General features: G+C 65.9%; 3 protein-coding genes across 3 annotated transcripts; 2 read left to right on the forward strand and 1 right to left on the reverse strand.

Annotated features, from left to right (window-relative positions):
- Positions 1–75: 75 nt before the first annotated feature.
- Positions 76–6,661, reverse strand: APBA3 (amyloid beta precursor protein binding family A member 3). The gene is made up of 10 exons (XM_084499135.1): positions 5,611–6,661; positions 5,232–5,271; positions 4,649–4,794; positions 4,449–4,535; positions 3,729–3,887; positions 3,214–3,393; positions 2,773–2,985; positions 2,162–2,281; positions 1,229–1,369; positions 76–1,060 (listed from the first exon to the last, which is right to left on the reverse strand). The coding sequence occupies exons 1-10, from the start codon at positions 6,649–6,651 to the stop codon at positions 989–991; spliced, it is 2,199 nt and encodes a 732-aa protein (XP_084355261.1). The 5' UTR covers positions 6,652–6,661; the 3' UTR covers positions 76–988.
- Positions 6,653–8,576, forward strand: MRPL54 (mitochondrial ribosomal protein L54). The gene is made up of 3 exons (XM_084499136.1): positions 6,653–6,750; positions 7,930–8,086; positions 8,308–8,576. Exons 1-3 carry the CDS (start codon positions 6,675–6,677, stop codon positions 8,438–8,440), a joined length of 366 nt encoding a protein of 121 aa, XP_084355262.1. The 5' UTR covers positions 6,653–6,674; the 3' UTR covers positions 8,441–8,576.
- A 107-nt stretch (positions 8,577–8,683) lies between these two features.
- LOC311424184 (mucosa-associated lymphoid tissue lymphoma translocation protein 1-like) lies at positions 8,684–16,631 on the forward strand. The gene is given in 19 exon segments (XM_084499134.1): positions 8,684–9,511; positions 10,321–10,465; positions 10,666–10,832; positions 11,311–11,441; positions 11,542–11,686; positions 11,689–11,695; positions 11,825–11,888; positions 11,890–12,003; positions 12,413–12,509; positions 12,745–12,792; positions 12,880–12,915; positions 13,131–13,334; positions 13,487–13,664; positions 13,917–13,991; positions 14,409–14,536; positions 14,615–14,761; positions 14,981–15,138; positions 15,232–15,366; positions 15,460–16,631. Coding segments are annotated over 18 exon segments (2,244 nt in total). The 5' UTR covers positions 8,684–9,511; positions 10,321–10,328; the 3' UTR covers positions 15,733–16,631.
- The last annotated feature ends 150 nt before the right edge of the window (positions 16,632–16,781 follow it).

Raw genomic sequence — 16,781 nt, forward strand, 5'->3', positions numbered from 1 at the left:
CAGCGGGCTCACGGCTGCATCCCCCAGCCTGAGCTTCCTGCACTGCAGCCCAGCCACGGCTCCTGAAACACAGCCTCCAACGTGCCCCCAAACTTTTATTTTTACATCAACCACGCACACAGGCAAAGTCACGTCAGGCTGCCTCAGCCGAAGGATCCCAGCTATCCCCTTGTGAAGGACACGGCCCCACGGAGCACTCAGCTGCAGGCTGGGCCTCGGGGCTCATGTCCCCAGGCTCCCTGGGACGTGGCAGTGCCGTGTTCCCTTTTGCTGCGCTGAGGAGCAGCCCCGAGGCTGGGACCCAGCTGTGCATGCAGAGCAGATAAAGGCAGCACTGGGGAGGCAGAGGTAGTTTCCCAGCTTGGTGCAACAGAGAGGTTGTTTGTGCCCCACCAGGCCCCTGGCAAAGCCTGGGAGGGTTAGTGGGTGCTGAGGGTGCTGCTGCCCTTAAGGCTGAGCCTGGGAGCTGCCGGCTCTCCCTTGGGTGCTGGTGTGAGCCCACACCCTGGTGTGCAGGGGCAGCGCCGCTCAGGGCCCCAAGCTGTGCTCAAATTCCATCCCCACCTGGGGAAAGGCACCAGCGGCAAGTGTAAGAGCACGATCTGCGGTGACCGGAGGGGGTGGCCCCTTCACAGCGGGTCCCTTCTCCCCTGCCAGCACCGAGCCAAGGCGAGGGACCCTGAGGAGCAGGGGGATGGCGCCGTGCAGGCACTGTGAGGCAGGGAGGGGTGAGCAGAGGCAGAGAGGGAGTCACGGGCCTGAGCTGTGCACCACAGGCCCTAACACTGCTCGAGCTGGGCATCGGCCCCCCGTCTCCCACTGAGTCCTGAGTAAAACCAAAGAGGTGCAGGATTAGGCCCTGCGGGGGGCCAGAGGGTTCCACTGAGGGCCCTGGGGCAGGAGGCAGAGCCTGTCCCACCCCGGAGGCCCCGGGCTCGCTCCTGCCTGGCCCCAGGCACACGCAGCAACAGCCGGGCACGGCCACTGCTCAGAGGAACACGGGCTGCTCCTGCCCCGTCAGCAAGCGGTACGTGGAGGCCGGCATGGTCTTGATGTGGACCTAGGCAGAGACACGTGGATCAGCTGGGAGATGCCAGCCCCAGGCGGGAGGCTGCTGGGGCAGAGCCCCGAGCCCAGCCCACAGCGTCTGCAGGGAGCAGAGGGGCAGTCACAGCCCCCCCCCCAGCCACAAGGACCTCGGTGGTCCCCCAGCCGGGGTCTGCCTTACCTCGCTGACGGCCTGCGTGAGGATCTGGATGATCTTCTCGTGCGGCGTGGCCACCACGCTCTGCCCGTTGATCTCGATGATGCGGTGCCCCACACGGATGCCGCCTTTCTCTGCGATGCCCCCGCGCATCAGGCTGCAGATCTGGGGAGCAGGGAGTGCTGCTGAGATCAGAGCTGTGCTTGTACCCTGGGGAATGCACCACGACCACCCCAAATCCCCTCCTCCAGCAACAGCTCTGGGCTTGGGGCTGTCTCCTCCAGCCCAAGGGCCTGCAAATGAGCACGGGGATGGCCCCTGGCACTGCTGTGGTGGGATTCGTGCTGAGCTGCACGGCAAGAACGCTCCACAGGCTTTTGGCCCCTTGGCCTGCACAGAGCTCCTCTCCCCACATCCACATGTTGAACCTCATGCTCCTGTCCCTGGCTGCAGCTCCTGCATGCTGGTGGGGTGACCATGTCTCAGTACGAGCAGGAGCATGAGCTGGTGGGAAATGCAACCACGTCTCTGCTGCCCACCCACCCCATCCTCTCCTGCTGATCCTGGAAATGCTCCTCTCTGCCTTCCCGGGGCGTTTCAAACACAGCCACCGTGCAGCTCAGAGCAGGGAGTGGCCAGGGCACCGGGGACGGTGACAAATGTCACAAAGGACACGTCAAGGTAGTCAGGAAGAAAGCACCACCCCGAAAGCAAACAGCTAAGGAGCTCCAAGGAGACAAACCCAAACAGCAGCGCCACAGGAGAGCTACGAGGAGCCTTTCACCTCGGCACTGCAGACACCCTTGAAACCTCAGCCCCAGCAGAGGCAGGGAGCATCGGTGCCGCGTGCTCGTCCACGCAGACACAGCCAGAGCCACGCGTCCCCCTGCCAGATGGGCAGCACAAGCCCTCGGCTGACCCTGGCCTGGCTCAGCTGCTGTCCCTGCCAGCACTCACCACGCCGTTCTCAATGCAGAAGCCCAGCTGGTACTTGGAGTCAGGGCGCCGGATGACAGCCGTGGTGACGGGGGGACAGTGCACTATGTTCAGTGTCACCTCCGTCTGGTGCTTCAGCTCCTGGAAGATGGGATGGGGACGTGTCAGACTTCAGAAAGCCATTTGGAGGGGCTGAGAGGGCCGACGCGGCCACATTGCTCACGGGGTGCTGAGGATTAGCACCCTGTTTGCAATGGGGAAACTGAGGCACGCACAAGAATACTGCCATGCTCAAAAAGGGAGAGGAACTTACAAACCCAGCCCAAGACACCCCACTCTGTCCCTGAGACCACGCTGCTTCCAGCTCAGGAGGCTGAAGGCGCAACAGGATCCCCCCAGGGTATTTGGCCACCTCCCCACCTCTCTGGGCAGGGCCCTGCCCACACCCTGCTGCAGGTTCAGCCCCAGCTTTGTCACCACCTCGTCACATCTCCACCTGCTGAGCGTGCTCCTACCACCCATCCATCCCCTCCCCGGGAGCATTTGGGGGGCACACCCCAATATCAGACACCGTGGACGCATTCAGGCCGGTCCCCAGCTCTGCCCTGGCAGCGGGAGCACCCCGGGCTCACCCGGATGATGCTCTGGCAGGTGGTGAGGGGCAGCCCCACCAGGCTCGTCCCGTTGACGGACATGAGGCGGTCCCCGATGCTCAGCTCGCCCGAGCGCTCCGCAGGGCCCCCGTGCATGAGGTTGGCGACCACCACCGTGGGCAGGATGGAGCCCCAGCCCGACTCCACGATGGCGATGCCCAGGATCTCCCCCTTCTGCTTCCGGATGCAGACCTGTGGGGGTGGACACGGGGAGGTGGTGGTCACGAGAAGAGGGGTGCTGGGTCACGAGGCACATGTCACAGCCCCAGCACGGGGCTCCAAGCGAGCTGCGAGGGGGCCCCGTTCTGTAGGGAGCACCTCAGCTGCTCAGGGAGCCACGGTGAGGTGCCACAGAGAGGTGCCAGCGGGCACCGTGCTGATACCCCAACGCTGTCTTCACCCCTCCAAAGCAGCTCTTACGTCCTTGCAGTTCTCCTGCCGGGAGAAGTGGGTCAGCTCTGCATTGTACTGCTCCTGGTCCTCAAGGGCACGGCTGTACTGGCGAGGGCTCAGCTCACTCGGGTCGATGCTGTTGGCCTCCAGGAAGCGCTGGTAAGCCACACCAAATGCCTGCCCGATGGCCTGAGCGATGATCTGGGCCTGGGGATAGAGAGGGATCGTTCGTGCCCACAGCTCGGGGCCACAGCCTCATGCCAAACTAGGCCCAGCAGCTGCCAGCACCATTCTGCCCAGTGCAGCCGAAGTTTGGGAGCTGCAGAGCATCCTGGCTCCTGCCCCACATCTTTTTGTGGTGCCAATCCCATTCTTTTCTCACCAGGACCCTCTACGTGGGGGGGGTGCCCAGGCTCCCTCCTCCTCTCTCTGACTGCATCAGAAGCCCCCAGCGCAGACACCAAGCACCCGGTCACTACGGCAGGATGGGGACCAGGACCCCAACACCACCCTGCCCTCCCGAGGGTCTCACTTCCACTCACATCGGCCGAGTGGAAGACGTGGCAGATCATCTTGTAGAGCCGCTTCTCCTCCGCCGCCTCCGCTCGCCGAGGCAGCTTGCGGCGTGCCATGAGCACCACAAGGGAGCCGATGTCGGCAATGTAGGAGATGGTCTGCAGGGAGTGATCCATCATGGCCTCCTGGCAAGGGGGACACAGCAGAGACCTTCAGCCCTCCCCTCCGGGCAGCCCACGGGCCAGCCAGGCACCGCTCCACGTCAGAAGGATTTGGGTGAGGTCTGGTTCAGCCCCCACACTGCTGAAACGTGGCTCAAGAGCATGGGAGAAACCCATGTATTTGCTAAAAGCTACAAACAGCTCCTTCAACCGAGGACTCGTTTGTGTCTCCAGGTTTAGTCAGGGGACCACACAGCTCTTCGGCCTCTTACTGTAAGGCAGAAAATAATCCTACAGCAAAGAGCTGCAGAGACTTTAAGACCAGCTCCCCTGGAGCTCAGTTTGCTCCCGCAAGGCGTAGTTTGCATGAGAAGCCTCGTGCAGCCCGGCAGCCAGCCGAGGGATGCACGGCACGCGTGTGTGGGATGGCTGTGGAGTGACACGTCTCCTCCCAGCTGCACGGCATCGCCCGTGGACCATCCCTGTGCGTGACCCCACTGCCGTGGGCAGGCAGAGGAGATCCCAAGGCGGATGGGAAGGTCTCAGCAGCCCCGGGGCCACGTGGGCATTCCCGTTTCTTCTCACCTGTGTGTCAGCCGTGAGCACCTTGATCCTCTGCGTGGAGACAAACAGATCCACCTCCGTCATGGGTTGGGACTCCCCCTCCGGTGCCTGTGAAGTGCCCCAGTGAGGTCCCTGCCCCACAGCTGGGATTCCCCCTGTGCACAGCCCCGGCCTGAGCATTGCTCTGCACCCACGAGAGGCCAGGCTGTGTCCCCACACACCTTAATCCTGTCCACAGCCTCCTGCGCCTGTGCCATGCGGACGCTGGTGGGGGGGTTCCTCTCGGAGACCAGCTGCGTGGAGCCCAGGTACTTTGCCCCAAAAATCACACCATCCAGCAGATCCTCTGGGTCGCAGGGGCCTGGAACTGAGATATTGGGAGGGATAAAGCAGGGGCTGGTTCCCTCCTGACTCTGAAGGCTGGGGGCTGCCAGCTGATGCTGTATGTTTGCTGTGCTCCTACACGTGGCGAAGTGGCTCAAGTGCCTGGGAGATGGGCTCCTGGCACCACAGGGGGGCCAACGCTGACCCCAGGGCTGCCTCCTCCTTCACTGGGCACCACCCCAGATCCTTGAAGCACCCCATTCACACAGCAGAAGGTGAGCTGTGAGCAAACCAGCCACCCAAAGTCTGCAGCCATATGCTCCAAAACATGGCAACAGCGCCTCTGCCCAAGGGACCCCTTCTCCTGGGCACAGAGCCGAGCACTTCCTCCCCAGCTGGGACCCGCAGCCACCCCCGTGTTCGTGTCAGTGCAGGAGGTGATGGCTCAGGACTCCTGGTTCAAGCAGAGCTGCTACTCACCATCTTTGAAGGCTGGACAGGAGGAAGGGGATTCCTTGTTCTGCAAAGCAACAAGAGAGGGGGGTGAGACCCTGACTGGGAGCCTGGGGAGCACCAGGAGAGCGTGGGCACAGGGTGCTGGGGCTGAGGGGCCTGTTCAGACCCACCGGCTTCCTCCCCAAGGCATGCATGCCTCAGGCAGGTATGAACGTCCTGCACATTCAGCAGGAGCCAGAGCTGACACTGAGGGTCTTGTCCAGGCACCCCAGCAACGTAAGGCTCCGCAAGCCCCAAGGAAAAGCCCTCCCTTGCTCCCCTCTGCCACCTCCAAAATCCCACGAGGAGGCAGAGCCTGGGGGCACATCCCGGCTTGCTGCCACCCCGTGGGCCATGCACTCACAGTCACGCTGCCTTGGGGCAGCTGCTCTTTCTCCGGGGCCGCAGCAGGAGACAGGGCCGCCCAGGCCGGCTCTGGCGAACTGTCCCGGTTGCCCTCGCAGGTGGGGTCAACCTCGCCGAGCCCCTCTCCATAAAACCATCCACCAGCAGGTCCCCCCTGCGAGCCGCCCGGCCCTCCGGGCTCCACCACCGCTGCCACCGGTTCCTCGGGAGCCTGCAGCATCTCCAGGCTGGTCCCGGCCAGCACGTCGGAGCGGGCCAGGGGCGTCTCAGCACCGGCTTCGGGCAATCCCCCCTCGTAGCTCAGGAGGCTCAGCAGATCCTCCCGGTCGGCCTCGGCGAAGAGCAGCCCGTGGCAGGGCCGGGAGCAGGCCGAGTGCTGGGAGCAGCAGGGCCGCGTCGCCAGGCCCCTGCCCGTGGCCACGTGCAGCGGGCACGGCCGGCACCCGCCCCGACACCCCGCGGAGCCCCGTGGGTGCCGCTCGCCCACCGCCGGGGCCGTGCCGGGGCTCGAGGCCAACGGCGGGTCCGGGGCGTCGCGGAGGCTGGGGTCGAGGGTCTCGAGCTGTGCCAGCAGCCCCTGCATCTCCGCCGCCTCCGCGTCCTCGGGGGCTTCGTCCAGCTCCATGTCCCCGCTGCTGGGGGCGCGGGGCGGCCCCGCTCCCCGAGGGGCTCCCCCCACGCCGGGCTCCTCCGCCTCCTCTCCCCGGTCACGTCCCGAAGCCTCGCCGGTGCCGGTGCCGGTGCCCGGGGCTGCTTCACCCCCTCGCCGACCCCCGGCGGTGCCGGTGCCGGTACCGGGGGGCTCCACGCCGGGCCCCGGGGCTGCGGGCTGCCCCCCCGGCCCTTCCTCCGTGTCCATGGCCGGCGGCTCGGGGGCCGAGGGCTCAGCCTGGAAGTCCATGCTGCTCTCCATGGCGGCTGGTGGGGGGACAGGGGCCGGGGAGCGGGGCACGGAGGGGCCCTGGGGTGGCGCTGCCCCGGGCCCGGAGCGGAACGGAGCGGGCCCGGCCGGGGCGGAGCGGGACGAGGCCGCCGCCATTTCCGGGCCCGCCCCCCCCCGCCATGGCCGCGCGGCTGCTGCTGAGGGCGGCCAGCGCCGTGCGGCACGGCCCGGCCCGGGGGTACGCCAAGAAACCGGGTGAGGGCCCCGCACCGCGCCCCGGCCCCAACCCCAACCCCAACCCCGTCCTCCTCCTATCCCGGCCCGGTCCCGGTGTCTGTGCCCGGTCCCAGTGCCCCAGCCCCGTGTCCCAGCCCCGTGTCCCAGCTCTGCCCCATGCCGGCGTCCCAGCCCTGTCCTGGTGTCCTGGCCCCATCTCCCAGCCCTGTTCCAGTGTCCTTGCCCCGTGTCCCAGTCTTGTCCCATTCCAATGTCCCATCCTCCTCCCATCCTGTCCCGGTGTCCCAGCCCCACATCCCAGCCCCATCCCAATGTCACAGCCCCATATCCCAGCCCTGTTCCAGTGTCCTGGCCTCATGTCCAAGCCCCATCCCAATGTCACAGCCCCATATCCCAGCCCTGTTCCAGTGTCCTGGCCTCATGTCCAAGCCCCATCCCAATGTCCTGGCCCCATATCCCATCCTCATCCCATCCTGACCCCATCTCCCATCCCATCCCGGTGTCCTGTCCCCATGCCCTAGCCCTGTTCCAGTGTCCTGGCCCCATATCCCATCCCTATCCCAATGTCCCGGACCCATATCCCAGCCCCATCCCAATGTCCTGGCCCCATGTCCCATCCTCATCCCATCCTGACCCCATCTCCTAGCCCTGTCCTGGTGTCCTGGCCGTGTCCCAGTCCTGTCCTGTCCCAGTGTCCCATCCTCCTCCCATCCCGTCCCAGTGTCCCGTCCCCATGTCCCAGCCCTGTTCCGGTGTCCTTGCCCTAAGTCCCATCCTCATCCCATCCTGATGCTATCTCCCAGCCCTATTCCAATGTCCTAGCACCATGTCCCAGCCCTGTTCCAGTGTCCTGGCCCCGTGTCCCATCCTTGTCCCATCCTAGCTTTGTGTCCCGGCCCCATGTCCCATCCCCATCCCGTCCTGACCCTGTCTCCCAGCCTTGTTCCAGTGTCCTGGCCCCATGTCCCAGCCCTGTCCCAATGTCCCAGCCCCATATCCCATCCCCATCCCCATGTCCCGGCCCCACATCCCATCCCCATCCCAATGTCCCAGTCCCATGTCCTATCCTCATCCCAGTCCTGGCCCCCAGTCCTCCATCCCCTCACCCCGTGGCCTCCTCCTCTTGCTCCTGTCCCAGCCCCGCTCCTCAGCCCCATGCCCGTGTCCCCCTGCCTGACCGTGCCCCTGTCCCTGCAGGTGGAAAGGTGAAGGGTAAGAGCGTGCCGAAGGAGGAGCTGAAGGGGCCGGAGGTGTGCACAGACCCTGTCAAGCTGGCCACCTATGCTGTGGGCGTCAACTACCACAAGGACAGCCCTGATGTGGCCCTGAAGCCCGACTCCGAGTACCCCGACTGGTAAGTGGGGCCCTCCTGAGGTGCCTGGCCCCAAAAGCCCATCCCGAGGGCACCATCGGGATGGGAACTGCTCTCCTCCTTGGGACTGGGGGCTCGGGGACCTGCCCTGGTAGCAGTGGATGTGGTGGGTGAGGGATCTGTGCCCTGATCACACGCTACTGCCCCTCCATCCTCCTTCCTCCTCCTGGTTGCAAACTCACATCCTCTGTGTTCGCCCCCAGGCTTTTCCAGATCCACCTGGGCCCCCCCAAGAAGCTGGAGGAGATGGACCCCGACTCCATCGAGTACTGGAGGCGCCTGCGGAAGTACAACACGTGGCAGCGCAACCGGCTGAAGAAGGGCAAGAAGCTGTAGGTGCTGCAGACCTCGCGGCACCGCAGCTGCCCCGGGTGCCACACGGATGGCACTGGGACCAGCTCCCGTTGTTGGTCTCTTATTCTTGCTGTGAACTGGGAATAAATCTCTGGCGAGGCTGATGCCTCTTACTGAAGCTGTGGCAAACCCATGTCCTCCACAAGCTCAGTGTGGGCCTCCCCTCCTGCCCAGGGTTGGTGGAGGATCGAGGCCCTGAATTCTTGGTGTTTTTGCTGAAGCAGAAGCTCTGTTTATTGTTCACAGAAGGAGCCCAAGCTGCCAAATCCTTCCCGCTCCCTCTGTCAGTCTGCACTGCTGTGTTGGGGAATACAGGCAGTGCTGGGAGGGCGGTGGCGTGGGGTGCGAGCGACTCCACCGGTGTCACCGTGTCCCCAGGAGGGAGGTGTCGGGGGGCAGCCAGCACTCCTGGGGACGAGAGGAGGGAGGTCGGGGTCTGGGGGTGCTGGTGGGTGCAGCGAGCAAGTTATGGGGACACCGCGGCCCCTTCTGCAGTGGGAGGGCTCGCAGCACCATCCCCACCCCGTGTTCTCGCCTCCTCCTCTGTCTCAGCATCCCGAGGGAGCGGGGTGGGCTGGGGGGCGCAGTGGAGGGGGCACGTCCGTCCTGCTCAGCCGAGCCCCTTCCCCTTAGGGAAGTCGTGGCTTCCAGCCTGCCCTTCCAGCAGGGGCTGCAGCCACATCTTCCCCAAGCACTGGGGGCTTTGCTGCCCCCTCCCCACGTGTCCTCAGCCTGGCAGAGTCCAGTATCTCCCCGCAGCCCTGGTCCTGCCTGTTTGGTGCCACAGGGGCAGGACGGGCAGTGGGGCCGCTGCCACCCCGGTACGGGGCCGTGCCCAGCTCCCCGCAGCTGTGACGCCCACGCTGTGCAGCACAGGAAGCGGTGGAGGAAAGCAGAAGTGCCATGCCGTGGTGCTGGGGGGGGGGGGGCTTTTGTTTTTAACCTTCATTTCCTCTGTGTGGGGCTTGGTGTGCGCCGAGCTCAGAGCTGACGGCTCCAGGCAGGCTCCTCCGGCAGGAGCTGCCCCGAGGCTGGGGCCAGGCCGTGCCAGAGGTGAGTGCCCTGCGCCTTCCAGTCCCTGTCCTCTCCGTGCCCACCCCGGTGCTTGTCCCCATGTCCCCCGTGGCCCCGTGCAGAGCCGGGCAGATCATGCACAAGGGGCAGGGTGGTTGGTGCTGCGCTCCCTTGGCTGCCGAAGCCCCGCGTCCCCGTGCGTGGTGCCCAATTCCTGCCCCCAGGGCTCGGATTCTGTGCTCCACTCCCCTTGTCGTCCCCCGGGGCTCCTCTTGGTGGCCCAGCAGGGTTCAGGCCACCTCCAGAGCCACCACCACGGGGTGACAGTGAGGGGGCTGCTCCCCACCCCTGAGGTGCAGACGCCACGCGCTGTCTGTGCGGGAAGGAGCGGGGTGCCCAGGCTGTGCCGTGCCTTGTCCCAGCCGTGCTCAGCCTCCCACGATGGGCCCATCCTCCGTGTCCCCTAAAGGGACGGGAAGGTGGCAGGGGACATCATCCCCCTTTTCCAGTTCCTTGGACCCCATCCTGCCAAGATCCTGGGGGCTGCTCCACTGCAGCCCTGGCCCAGCACCAGGGGTGGAGCAGGGTCCCCGTGCCACTGTCACAGCTCTCATCCTCTGGGCTCAGAGGGGGATCTTGGGGCATTCTTGGCTGGTGGCCGGATCCTGCAGACCCCGGGATGGGGCAGGGAGGTGACACAACACCAGCGGGCTGGCACCAGTGCTCTCCGTCCCCGTGCCAGTATTGCTGCACTGGGCCACCAGCCAGCAGCTCCTGAGGGTGCCCAGTGGGGCACGGGCACTGTCACTTCATCACCCGCTCATGTCCCATCCTCTCCACACCCTCAGGGGACGGGATGGGGGACTGGAGCTTGCCCATCAGCTCGCTGGGCGAGGAGGTGGTGGCCCGGCTCTGCGAGCTCCTGGACAACGCCAGCCGGGGCTGGCGCAAGCTGGCCGAGGTGGCCGGGGCAGAGAAACGCTTCAAGTGCAGGTAGGAGCAGGACTGGACCCTGCAGCAGGCACAGCTGGGCCTCCGTGTCCTGCTGGGTGACCAAACGCAGAGACGGGGCAGGAGATGGGGCAGGGCTGAGCGGGGGGCACCCCCCGCCCTGCTGTGTCCCCGTTTTCCCGTGTTGAGCCCCGGCCGTCCTGGGGGAGGCCGTGGTGCTGAGCCCTGCGGGCGCTCCGCAGCGAGGAGGAGCTGGAGGTGTGCTCGCTGAAGGTGCTGGAGCCCCGCGGCAGCCCCACGCAGTGCCTCCTGCAGCTCCTGGCCGAGCGCGACTGCAGCCTCAAGTACCTGCTGGGCTGCCTGGACAGGATGGGGCACACGCAGGCCTGCCAGGTCCTCAGCAGTGCCGGTAGGGACGGCATGGGGGGCATGGGGAGGGTCACCAGGGGAAGGGGGCTCAGCAGGGAGGTGAGGGGCAACTCTTCCTGGGGATGGGATGGGATGGGATGGGATGGGATGGGATGGGATGGGGTAGGGAAGGATGGATGGGACCTTGTGTGATGAGGTGGGGCAGGAGGGGCTGGGAGGGGACAGCCTGTGATGGGATGAGGTGTGATGGGTTGGGATGGCATGGGGTGGGCTGTAGTGGAGCAGAGGGGATGGTATGAGGTGCCACAGGGTATGGTGGGACAGGAATGGTGCAGAACGCCAAGTGACAGGACAGGCTGGGGTGGCGTTGAATGGGACGAGGCAGGATGAGGTGGTCGGGGTGGGACGGAGCAGGCTGCAGTGGGACGGGGCACAACGGGACAGGACAGGGCCGGGTGTGACGGGGTGGTGCGGGATGGGGCTCTCAGCCAGCCGGGGTTCTTCTCCCTCTCCCGCAGTCCATGACATGATCCGCATCACGGTGCAGCCGGAGTCACAGGTGGTGGCGGAGGGTGCACGGGTGTCCCTCACCTGCTGGGCCACCGGCCCGCCGGGGCTCACCTACCAGTGGTTCTGCGGGAAGCAGGAGGTGGGTCCCACATCGCCACGTCAAGCTGGTGGCCCAGGTCCCCTCCCTGGCCTAACCCCCACCCTGAACCCCTGTCCAAGCCCCCCACCTCATCCCGTAGGTGCCCGGAGCCACAGCCCCGGAGCTGGTGATCGACACGGCCGCCCCGCCGGGCCCACCCCGGTGGTTCATCTGCCGTGTGAACTGCGGGGCCGCCTTCGCCTTCTCCAGGTGGGCCCACATCCAGGTGGAGAGGAGCAGCAGCCCCAGCTCAGGTGGGCCCCCAGCTCCCTGTGCTGGCACCCATGAGGCGTCACTCGCCTGCGGGACCAGGGGGGCTCACACAGGGCGTCACTTGGAGCCCGGGGGGCCCCTGGCAGACCTGCTGCCTGTCCCCTCCCCAGCCAGCGGTTACTGCCCCACCATGGCGGGGCTGCAGATCCTGCGGCAGCCGCAGCCGTGCTGCCTGGCTGAGGGGGACACGCTGCTGCTGGAGTGCAGAGCCATCGGCAACCCGCCGCCGCAGTACCAGTGGTTCAGGAACCGGCGTCCCGTGGAGGGTGCACGGGCACCACAGCTCCAGGTACCGTGGGGCCCCTTGCCTGGTGCAGCACGGCACGGCATGGCACGGAGCAGTGCTGCATGGCACAGCACAGCATGGTGGCACAGTGCAGTGCAGAATGGTGCAGCACAGCACAGAGCAGCACGGCACAAAGCAGCACTGTGTGGCACGGTGCAGTGCAGCATGGCACAGCATGGCATGGCATGGCACGGCATGGCATGGTGCACTGCAGCCCGGCACAGCATGGCACACTGTGGTGCAGTGCAGAATGGCACGGCACAGCGTGGTGCAGCACTGCATGGCACGGTGCAGTGCTGAGAGGAGCAGCACAATGCAGCACGGCACAGCGTGGTGCAGCACAGCACGGCGTGGTACAGCATGGCACAGTGTGGCGTGGTGGCCCTAGCTCCTCTCTCCATCCCGCCGCCAGGTGCAGCTGGTGACGACGGCCGAGCGGGGCAGCTACTCCTGCCGCGTGTTCAACCTCTTCCACGAGGTGTGGAGCCAGGAGGTGGACGTGGAGATCGGTGAGGGGATGGGGGCAACCTCCATGTCCCCTGTCCCCCACCCTGTGTCTTTGTCCTGGCTCTTCTCACCCCCACAACGCCCTCCCATGGGCTCTCTGCTTCCTCACATTTTGGGTGGCTTCAGCACCACGCTGTCTGGGCGCTACAAAATGGGGTTCCCTCCAGCCCCATTGCCCCCCTTTGCCCCTGCTCCCTCTCTCCTGACCCCCCCTCCCCCGTCTTTGTGCTGCCCCAGGCCCACGGCTCTTCGCCTCTGGAGGCTCCTGGCAGGATGGGGACAGAGGTAGGTGCAGGTGGCGTGGCTCTGTCCCCGCTGCTCTGCTCAGGGCACCGCACTCAGGGCCATGCCACCACGCTTCTCTCTTTCCAGCCCCCCCAGAGCCTGGCAGTCCTGACCAGCTGTACGGTAAGAGCCCATCCACGAGGGGTTGGGGACCCTGTGGGCTGTGACCGTCCCCATTGTCACCCCCAAGGCCTGCTTTGCTTGGCCAGGCTCGAGCATGGGTGCAACACCCTGGGGAGAGAGGCAGGGGCTGGTGTGCATGGTGACACTGGGAGCATCGGGAGGGGTGGCAGGGACAGCAGGAGCATCCTGAGCGTGCCCCTCTCCTGTCCCGGCAGCCACGGACAAGGTGGCCCTGCTGATCGGGAACATGCACTACCTGCACCACAAGCACCTGAGGGCGCCCATGGTGGACGTGCACGCGCTGAGCTCCCTCCTGCGCCAGCTCGACTTCAAGGTGGTCTCGCTGCTGGACCTGGGCAAGGACGAGATGCAGATGGCTGTCAACGAGTTCCTCCTGCTCCTCGACAAGGGCGTCTACGGTGGGGCAGCTTCGGGGGGCACTGGGGAGGGGCTTGCACTAGTGGGGTTTGGGGGCGGCGGGGTGAGAAGCCTGGGGTGAGGACTGGGGAGGGCCCTGAGGCTTGGGGATGTGCAAGGAGGGACGTGACCCGCTGCTGTCCCCTCCCACCAGGTTTGCTTTACTACGCCGGGCATGGCTATGAAAATTTTGGCAACAGCTTCATGGTGCCCATCGACGCCCCCAGTTCCTACACCTCCGCCCACTGCCTGTGCGTGCAGCGGGTGCTACGGTGCATGCAGCAGCGGCACACCAGCCTCAACATCTTCCTGCTCGACATGTGCCGCAAGAGGTGACCGAGCCCCCCCGGCACAGAGCGGGTCCTGGCACCGGGTGCCTGCCACCCATGGGTGCTGGATCCTAGGGGAGCAGAGCGAGGTGTCCCCCGTGCCCCAGCTGTGGCGTTGTGTGGATGCCCTGGGTGTCACTGCTCCAGTTTAACCCCACTGTGGTCAGGGTCTGGGGTGCCTCGGGTGGATTTGGGGGGGCTGCACCCCCCAAGGGTTCTCACAGCGCCCAGCCCTGCCCAACTGCTCTCTTACAGGAACCTCAACGACGACACCATCCCGCAGGTCGGGGCGCTGCAGGTGACGGCCAACATCGTCTTCGGCTACGCCACGTGGGTCCCCTTCCCACCGCCCTGGTGCTGCCCCCGTCTTCCTCGCTCCAGGGCCAGTGGGACACATCCTGCCTGGGCCTGGAGCGGGGCTGGGGCTCAGCCCCATTTGTACCACATCTTGCTCCGTGCCGCCGGCTCCCCCTGGTCGATGCTGGAGGTGCTGGGAGTCACAGCCCCCAGTCCCCTACGGGGATGGGGGATGCTCGCAGCCCTGCTCAGCTCCGGGCAGTGCCCGAGGGGGTCAAAGCACTGAGGCTCCTCAGGGATTTGGGCTGAGGATGCTTTAAGCATCCAGGATCTGGCCACAGCAATTGTGGCTGAGCTTCCCCAGGGCTCAGTGGGGGCTGGTTCTTGGAGCAGCCCCCCATGGACGGAGGGGTCCCATGGATGAAGCCCACCCCTGCCCCATCCCCACAGGTGCGCAGATGCCGAAGCCTACGAGCTGAGCCAGGGCGAGCTCTCCAACGGCATCTTCGTCAGCTTCCTCAAGCGCTGGCTGCTGGATGACGAGAAGATCACGGTGCTGCTGGACAAGGTGGCCGAGGGTGAGTGGCGAGCAGCGGGGACCCCAGGGGATGGGAGCGTCCCCCACCGACCCCCCTGTCCCTCTCATCCCCCCGCAGACATGGGCACCCTGGAGATCACGCGAGGCCGCCAGGCGCTGGAGCTCCGCAGCAACCTCTCGGAGAGGAGAGCACTGACAGACCCCATCCGTGCCCCGGGCCGGGACGAGACCTCCGCCAGGAACCTGCAGTGGGCCAAGGCCCACGGTGAGCACCGCGGCCACCGCACCCAGTGCTGGCACCTGTGGGGACGTGGAGGGGATGGCCCCGAGATGTGGGGCGAGGTGGCAGGCAGCAAATTCAATGCCCAGCGGGTTTCTCTGGTGCAGCACCACCAGCCCTGAGCTTTGCACCAGGGCTGCCCCGAGGGTCACCGCTGTGGTGGTGACCGAGGAGGTGCCAGCCCCGTGCTCGCTGTCCCGGCAGTGCTCCCGGAGAGCCGCCACCTGCACTTCAGCTGCGGCATCACCGTCCAGCTGGGCTTCGCTGCCGAGTTCTCCAACATCATGATCATCTACACCCGCATCCTGGCCGCCCCCAGGGACATCACCGAGTGCGTGGCCAAGCTCACCGACATCCCCGAGGTGGGGCAGGGCGCTGACGCCCTCGGCAGGGTGGTGACTGGGGGGGTCCCAGTGGGCTGTGGGTTTTTCAAGGTTGCACATCGCCCACGGCAGGAGCTGGACGTGGACCTCAAGTGCACCAACAGGGAGAGCCCCGAGGAGGTGGGCAGCCCCTTGTCACCCTCCTGGAGCCCCGGCTGCCCCTCCTGCTGCCTCTACAGCCGCCTCTGCGGCCTGCAGAAACTGCGGGTAAGGCTCACGCTGCGTGTTAAGGGGTAGGGGGGGGGATGAAGCCACCGTCCCCATGCTGCGGGTGGGTGCCCACGCTGCCGTGCCCCGCAGCAGGAGCTGGCCTTCACCGTGTGCCTGCAGTACCGCTACCGCGGCATGGACGACTTCGTGGAGGAGCGGCGGGCAGTGAGCGTGGGCAAGCCGCTCATCGCCAAGCTCAACCTGCGCCTCGGCCCCGCCGCCGCCTCGCAGCCCCCCTCGCAGAGCTCCCTTAGCCCCCTCTCCAGCTCGCCCCCGGGGAGCTGGGGGGCGGCGGGGGGCTGCTGGGGAAACACCCCCGAGGAGAATCTGAGCCCCAAGGGGCCAGGCTCACACAGCCTGTAGATGGGCATGCGGCCCCCGCTCTACACCTCGTGCCCCGTCTGGCCTGGAGGGGACAGAGGGAATGGGGACGGAGCTGGGTGCTGAGGGGCTGAGCCCTGTCCTGCCCTGCACCGGGGATGTGGGGCTCACTGCTTGGCACCTTGGGGGGGGGCAGCACAGTGCAGGGCACTGCCCCCTGCCCCGGACAGGGACAGCCCCACGGATGGCGCATCGCCACCCCACAGCTGTACAGGGAATGCCAGCCCCAGCCCCATGGCACTGCCAGCCCCACATCGAGGACACGGCCCCATATAGAGGACACGGCCCCACATCCCCTGCCGTGCCACTGCCACCCCCAGAGACAGGACGCTGTCCCTGGCATGGCAGTGCCACCGCTGTCCCCCCCAGGGCAGTGCCAGCCCCAGGGCTCCCCGTGGCCGTGCCCACTTGGCGTGGCGGTGGAATTGCCCCTTGCTCCATGGGGCGAGGAGGGGATGGAGGCAGGGGGCTCAGCGAGGCGTCGCGCCGGGGCAGGGTTGGGCTCGTTCAGGCCTAGGAGAAATAGAGAGAAATAAGCAGATTAGGGGCAAATCCTGAGGGGAGGATTAGGGGGGAGCAAAGGGCTCCTGCTTGGCTGGGAGGCAGCCCTGGGGCCATGGGAGACCCACCTGGCCCCCCAGTGCTCCCAGTGGGACACTGAGTGCCAGCGCTGGCCAGGCCTTGGAAGATTTCAGGGTATGGATGAAATCTGGGGGGAAAATTGCCATCTGCTTTTTTTTTTTTTTTTTTTTTTTTCCCATAATGTACGAGATGGGGGCACAGGGTGTACGTGTGCTTTGCTCGGCCCCATGTGCCAGCATCTGCAAATGTCTCCTTTGGGTCTCAAATGGGGGAAAACACCAATAAAACAGTGAAAGCAAGATGGCTCAGCACTTCTCATGTCTCTTCGTGTTCAGGAGGCTTTCTTGGCCAGAAACATTGCCCGTTTCTGCACTAATGAGAGCGATGAGGCTCACCACGGTGACACCCAGCACCGCCGGGCACCATGCCTGGCCCCGCACAGCATCGCC

This window comes from Aythya ferina (assembly GCF_964211825.1).
Source record: "Aythya ferina genome assembly, chromosome: 26".
NCBI classification, from domain to species: Eukaryota; Metazoa; Chordata; class Aves; order Anseriformes; family Anatidae; genus Aythya; species Aythya ferina.